This window comes from Pangasianodon hypophthalmus, chromosome 9 (assembly GCF_027358585.1).
Source record: "Pangasianodon hypophthalmus isolate fPanHyp1 chromosome 9, fPanHyp1.pri, whole genome shotgun sequence".
Taxonomy (NCBI): Eukaryota; Metazoa; Chordata; class Actinopteri; order Siluriformes; family Pangasiidae; genus Pangasianodon; species Pangasianodon hypophthalmus.
Genome location: NC_069718.1, coordinates 2,282,017 through 2,290,064, shown reverse-complemented (window position 1 = coordinate 2,290,064; position 8,048 = coordinate 2,282,017). Strand labels below are relative to the sequence as shown.

Sequence of the window (8,048 nt, the reverse complement as noted above, 5' to 3'; positions counted from 1 at the left end):
CTCTGGAGACATCTCAGCCACACTTCCAGACTGTTTGATTGGTTGCTCATTGTTTTTGTATTTTTCTGAAACTCAGTATTACCAAACCCACTGTATACAATTTCATTCAGTCTAAAGTAAGGAACGGTTTATTATTTAATATTAATATTAATATTAATACATTTTTCCATCAGAGCACCTTACATTAGAGTCTGGTGCTCAGTGCAGTCTCAGATCCAGCAGTTTCACTAACATTAAAGAATGTTAATTAAACTGGGCTTAAAAATGGTCTTGAGTTTATAAACATCAACCAAGTGAACAGCGCCCTCTAGTGGAACCTACAGTGAATGTGTCAGTAATTAAGTTATTGTAATAATATATTATATTATTAATGATATAAAGCATGGTGAGTGCTGGTTTAATGGTCAGATATTCAGGAGATGTCACTGAAAGTTTAAAGATGAAGCTGATGCACAGACCAAGTTTACTCTGTGTTAAAGAACTCAGGTCTGAGTCGTCTGATTTTTAATTATCTGATTAATTCAGTAATTTCTTATTGTCTAATATCTGACTTCCCTATTATCTTATTTCTGATTCTGTCAATTCTCTTATTTCAGCTTGATATCTTATAGATCTCTTAGATCAGACGTCTGGTGTAAACCTTTAAAATAAACTTCATAGTGAGAAAAACAAGAAGATTTAGATTTTATGGGGGAAATGATGGGAATAATATTCAATGTTCAGACCATTTTTTTCTAATTGGTTTATTTCTTTTATGTCACATTTTTTAAAGATATTGATTAGAACAAAAAAATAGTATGGATTGTTATTTGTGAATCAGGGATTTGTTTATTTGTCTCTATTTTCGCTCCACCAGGTGACTGAAATATGGGATATTAAACCATCTGTATACTCAGACAGGAAGTAGCAGGAACTCTGCTACAAGGTGGGAAGTGCAGAGATGAAATCATAAAATCACCTTTTTTGTTTCATACGTAAAAACAATTATATATGACAAAAACAGGTTAATGTTTATTGAGAAGTTGTAATTAGATGTTAATGGGATTAATTAATGGGACGTGTGAAGTTTTAGCCACATATTGAAGTATTTATGTTTATCATTATCTCATCTATTATCTGATTCTACATCTACATTCTATGTTATTTATTTATTTATTTATTTTTGTGCTGAGATAGTAGCTGAACATATCCGGCTTTCCTCTGTTTTGCAGAACATTTCCAGATTTGATTAGAAAATCCACATAATCCACAAAATTTACCTACACTAAATGCGTGTGTAAATTGCCCAAAATGCGAAATATTTTAATCTGTAATCGTTTTGTGATGTGAAATGTAAATAAATGATAATTTGAACATGTAAGGATTGGCATTTCCTAACTTTCCTTGTGTTTTTTGCTGAGTCACAAAACTAACACAAAACTCTCAGTAGCGCTGAGAGAGTAGCTGACTCTGAAACACATCCGGCTGTGGTCCGTTTTACGGATCTGTTCCAGGTTAAGATCTGGGATTAATAAAGTGACCTGTCTATCTAAAGGCTGTACATCTTGGCAACTGTTACTGATTGGTCACTCAGCGTTTTTGTATTTTCTGTAAGTTTGACCTTATTCTCAGGTAATGTCTACACCTAGCAAATTAGCATGCTAGTTCAAAGATATTTTATTAAAAACCAAACAAATCGTTTCACAGGAGTGTCTCAGATCATGTATCATTGACCCTACACTGTAAAATACTGTGCTTCATCATGCACTATCAGTGCTGTTATAGTTATTCTCTAGTTATGATAGTTATAAACTTGACTGGCTGCTTATTAACTTGAATGGGTTTAAGCTGAAGCTCTCCTTACACACTGTTTAGTTTTAGCTCCAGTTCTCCTGTACATAGTCTCTCGTTTTTGAACTATCCTTGGTCTTCTTTTCTACTTATTTGTACTTTCTTATTCATTTCTTATTTTTAATGCACAGTCTAATGAGGAGTAGGCCAGGTTTTCATTTCACTGCAAGTTATATACTGTGTATAACTGTGTATGTGACAAATAAAAATCTTGATTGTTTAAAAGTATAAAATAAGTAATGTTTTGAACCTCCGACATAATGTGAAGGTGCAAATAAGTGGGAAACATCTGGCTAGTGCAAAACTACCGATCTGATTGTCTATGATCTACAAAAAGGGTAAACATATATTAAAAATATATTTAAAAATAATATAAAATGTAAGATTTTTTTTTTTAAATTAGGTTTATGTCAGAAATACACGGTGTCACGTCTGTTCCAATTAAGATAATTTCCTGTGGGAGATGATTTCACTTTTCTATAAATACACAAACATTCCCCTGGACATAAACAGCTGCTGAGTCTAAGGAACTCTTTTTATATCACACTTTTTTCAGCTCTTCAACCATTTTACATCATAATACCGTCATTTTTTCAAACTCCAGTCACAGGCTACACAGGTTAACTAAAGTCTTTATGTGGTATCTATTAGACATGTATTTTCTCTTTTGCAGGCTACTGATTGGCACAATATATACTCATACCAGCAAAACACACACACGAGAATAAACCAACACACACATCACATCTGCTCAGGATATCATGGAGCTCCTATAAATGTTCATTGTCCATTGATGGATAGGTTAGAGGGTGCCGTTACTTTGTGAAGTGTCAGTAGTTATACACCTACAACGTGAACTATACATGAAGGTGGATCTAAAATGCCCACTGACTGTAATACTGTTCCACATGTTGAAGGTAATAAATCATGAAGTCATGCAGGAACAGGAGACGGAACCGGACTGTAACCGTAAAGAGATAAATTCTCACTGTCACTGAGACAATCACTTCCAAACCGTAAGCAGGTAATGATCACACCACCGTGGAGAGATCTCACCCAGGGAAGTGATTAAATAAATAAAAACAGGAAGCTCTCAGCTACAGATCCCAGTCTCAAACCTTTTAACTAAATAAAAGAAAATCAGCACAGATGTAAACTTCCACACAAACACAACCGTTTATTCAATAACATTAAATTAACATAAACGTTTTATCTAGAAAAATGTATTTGATCCAAATCCAGAATTACTGGCATCCGACACAAAAATGAGCAAAATGGTGCTATAAGATAAACATGAAACACTATACACATTTCCTATTAACCCCTTCCCTCTTTTAACCTTTTTTACATCAAATTATTTTAAATATTTTTACCTTTTTTTTTCTTTTAAATGGTACTGCTAACATACTACATGATACTATAGTTGTTTTTTTTCTTTCTACCTTCTTTACTATGAGGAAACTTGAGCAACCAAAAACAGACAAAAAATAATGAAATAAAGGATGAGTGGCAGATGAGAGATAAATATTAATAATACTGAGATATTAATATAAGCATAATGAGCATAATGTTACATAATGTCTGGAATAGTGAAAGGAGGTCACATGATAATGATAAAAATGCTATAATAATAATAATAATAATAATGTTCCAATTTTATAGCACTTTTCTAACACTCAAGGTCGCTGTACACACGTTTGTTGTACATACACGTTTAACGAGATTAAAAAATAGATTGATAGAAGGACAAATGAAAATCCTGTGTTGTACAAAATACTGAATTGTACATTTAAAAAAAACAAGCTGGAATTAAAATACTTCAGCTGTGTGGTGTTTGGTTTTGACGTAGTTCCACAGGGCTAGGTGTGATCTGGACACGTGTGTGTTTCAAGTTAGACAATTAATAGATCTGTAGTGGAAAAAAGGAAGGAAAAAAGTTCATTAATGTATGACCAGGTCATCACACATATAACACAGACAGCTGAAGACGTTTATTACTTTATTACTGGCCTAGAGTCTGATATCTTGCTGTCAGATCTAAACACTGAAAAGAAAACCAAAACTGAAGCTTTATTGTAGTGAATGTAGCCTGAATGTAAATTGTCGCTGTGTTTGAGTTGACAAGCCAGTAAAAATCTACCCACTGCACCAAGTGACACTTTCAACACAGACTTAAATTAAAGCTTAAAATGTACGCCTGCCTCCCAGTAAGATTAAAATGGAAATAAGATGAAGTACTGTACAGATAGGCTATTTTTATATTATACCAATTATACCACACACACACATCATTGAGATCATTGGCACAAATTGTTGAAAATATTTGATGCTGTAATGGAGCTTTAGGATAAGATTTATTTTTTTTTAATACAAGATTTCAAGAATAAAGTCATCATAGTTTGAGAATAACATTCAAAAAAAATAAAACCACTGTTTTAAAATGTAGATTAAGTATGGATTTCAGCCGCTTTGTTATTTCCGTGGCTATGGTTCGATACAACTGCTGTTAAATTTGTTGCACAAAAGCAGAACAACTGAACCAAACAGAACAAACACAAAACAGTGTAAAATACCAAGAGATGGAAAATTCGTCATCACTTTACGTAAAGCATTTGATCGTTGAACTCGAGAGACAGACCTCGCTTGGAGGAAATACACTGCTCTAATGTCATAGCTCGTGCTACAGGAAGCTAACTGAGCTGAAATGAATCTAACATTATTTCCTCATCCACTGCATGTTTGATCATTTACAGCAAAAATCTTTGTTCATACACACACCACAATTTCCGGCTCCAACTATACACTCAGTCCTATAATCTTCATTATGATCTCCGTTAGTCATTAACAGAAGTGTCCAGCTGAGAGCTCGTCCACTGAACACAGCTCAATTACTGCTAGAGTTATAGAGCACTCTACAGAAAAGGAGCGGTACAGGAGGTCGTTTGTACCATATACTGAAACATCAGTATTAATGTAGTATTAATGTAATGTAATGAGGAATTTGGAGGACTCGGGGCACTCAACTCTCCTGCGTGAGATTGTTGTGTCACCGCTGCAGGTATTCAACTGGCGATTCTTCATTAAGGCTAATTCTTGAGTGAGTACAATAAGTGAGATATAGGTAATTGGCAGATGTTACAGTCCACCCATTGATGTGTCCACTCAGAAGGGGACTCTGAGTTCCAACATATAAGAACAAATATCTGACCATTTCTAATGACTCGGTACTTCCAAACTGGGGTCCTGACCCAAAGGTCTACATTAATTGGGCAGGGGAACCTGTGGGAGTCCCAGAGGAGCATTATGCCCAACGGCTAGGGTCATCTTCAGCTTGGGCCGTCATAGTCCCTGCTGTTCAGGTCCACCGCAATCTAATATAGATTAATTACATCTGGTATAATCAGCAGCGATTCATTAACCACACCATTACACTGCACAACAGTTAGTGGTAGCTCAGTGGTTAAGACATTAGACTACTGATTGAAAGGTCATGAGTTCAAACCTCAGCACTGCCAACCTGCCACTGTTGGGCCCTTGAGCAAGGCCCTTAACCCTCAACTGTGTAGATGACATAAATGTAAATTACCCTGGATAAGAGCATCTGCCAAATGCTGTAAATGATTATACTGTTTATGAGCTCCAGTGCGCTATGACATCACACTCCACTGCACTAGTGCATCACACTCTCACACACTACCACATTTCACTCTCACACACTGCACTACAGCATCGCACTACCGCATCACACACTCCACTGCACTAGCGCATCACACTCACACTCCGCTGCACTACCGCATCGCACTCTCGCATACTGCACTAGCGCATCGCACTCTCACACACTCCACTGCACTAGCGCATCGCACTCTCACACACTCCGCTGCACTACCGCATCGCACTCTCACACACTCCACTGCACTAGCGCATCGCACTCTCACGCACTCCACTGCACTAGCGCATCGCACACTCCACCGCACTACCGCATCGCACTCTCACACACTCCACTGCACTAGCGCATCGCACTCTCACACACTCCGCCGCACTACCGCATCGCACTCTCACACACTCCACCGCACTACCGCATCGCACTCCACCGCACTAGTGCATCGCACACTCCACTGCACTACCGCATCACACTCTCACACACTCCACTGCACTAGCGCATCGCACTCTCACACACTGCACTACCGCATCGCACTCCATCGCACACTCTTACACACTCCACTGCACTACCGCATCGCACTCTCACACACTCCACCGCATCGCACTCTCACACACTGCACCGCACTACCGCATCGCACTCTCACACACTGCACCGCACTACCGCATCGCACTCTCACACACTCCACTGCACTAGCGCATCGCACTCTCACACACTCCACCGCACTACCGCATCACACACTCTTACACACTCCACTGCACTAGCGCATTGCACTACCGCATCGCACTCCACCGCACTAGTGCATCGCACACTCTTACACACTCCACCGCACTACCGCATCGCACTCTCACACACTCCACCGCACTACCGCATCGCACTCTCACACACTGCACTAGTGCATCACACACTCTTACACACTCCACTGCACTAGTGCATCACACACTCTTACACACTCCACTGCAGTAGCGCATCGCACTCTTACACACTGCACTAGTGCATCACACACTCTTACACACTCCACTGCACTAGCGCATCACACACTCTCACACACTCCACTGCACTAGCGCATCGCACTCTCACACACTCCACTGCACTAGCGCATCGCACTCTCACACACTGCACTACCGCATCGCACTCTCACAAACTCCACTGCACTACCGCATCACACACTCTTACACACTCCACTGCACTAGCGCATCACACTCTCACACACTCCGCTGCACTACCGCATCACACACTCTTACACACTCCACTGCACTAGCGCATCACACACTCACACACTCCACTGCACTAGCGCATCGCACTCTCACACACTCCGCTGCACTACCGCATCACACACTCTTACACACTCCACTGCACTAGCGCATCACACTCTCACACACTCCGCTGCACTACCGCATCACACACTCTTACACACTCCACTGCACTAGCGCATCACACACTCACACACTCCGCTGCACTAGCGCATCACACACTCTTACACACTCCACTGCACTAGCGCATCACACTCTCACACACTCCACTGCACTAGCGCATCACACACTCTTACACACTCCACTGCACTAGCGCATCACACTCTCACACACTCCGCTGCACTAGCGCATCACACTCTTACACACTCCACTGCACTACTGCATCACACTCTTACACTGTATTTTTTTAAAATATATTTATTCTTATTTTGTTTCATTTATAATGTTAAATTACTTTTAGTAACTCTCTGTGCTGCTGTAATAGGTGCATTACCCTCTGGGATGAGTAAAATGATCTATCTATCTATCTATCTACTCAGAGTATTAGTGTGTAAGTGGGAGAGGCTGTTTACCGGATTCTTCCTCCACAGTGTCTCTGATGTCGAACAGGAAACATCACTTGGGTTTTTCTTCTCTACACACAACAGTGGGGGATGAAATAAAAAGAATTAAAACAAAGCCTTGAGTTATCTGTTATATAAAATATAAAATATACAGTATGATTCAGATGCACATCATAAAACTGATAAGGATTATATAAGCTTGTATAATTTTACCTGGGTTCAGTTTTGCTGGATAGTCTGCTAGGACGTAAATTGTTTTGCATGGCTTCTCACTGCCTGTAAAATAAATAAATATATAAATAAATAAACACACAAACACACACACAAACAAATAAATCCTTTAATACTTACTATATACATGTATCAGGATAAGTTTAAATAAAATTATGACTTCAAAATGTTGTAAAACCTCTGACCATTTTCTGCATGATCAGTATATTTACATATTCTCTCTCTCTCTCTCTCTCTCTCTCTCTCTCTCTCTCTCTGTCTGTCTCTCTCTCCTGTGTGTGTGTGTGTTTTGGTGCTTGTAAATATACCATTTAATACTAACTACACTCTACACAATTAACCTGAAGAGTTAAGTTAATATAATATAATGAAGCTGATAAGAAACAATAAAATTAGAACTGTCTCCATTTAAAATGGATAAAATAATCATTTTTTAGCATATAACTACAGGAAGTGAGTAAAGTGGTCTCGCACACTAGCTTTGCACAAAGTAGCAAAAAAAGGAAGTTATAT

At 38.9% G+C, this 8,048-nt stretch overlaps 1 protein-coding gene across 1 annotated transcript in view; it reads right to left on the bottom strand.

Annotated features, from left to right (window-relative positions):
* Positions 1-3,009: 3,009 nt before the first annotated feature.
* Positions 3,010-8,048, bottom strand: part of LOC113524923 (uncharacterized) — an 11,267-nt gene continuing 6,228 nt past the window's right edge. The window contains exons 11-13 of the mRNA XM_026911314.3: positions 7,518-7,580; positions 7,314-7,375; positions 3,010-3,739 (exon numbers count right to left, since the gene is read on the bottom strand). Of these exons, the coding sequence (XP_026767115.3) occupies positions 3,731-3,739; positions 7,314-7,375; positions 7,518-7,580 (134 nt within the window). The 3' untranslated portion in view covers positions 3,010-3,730. The remainder of the gene's footprint in view (positions 3,740-7,313; positions 7,376-7,517; positions 7,581-8,048) is intronic.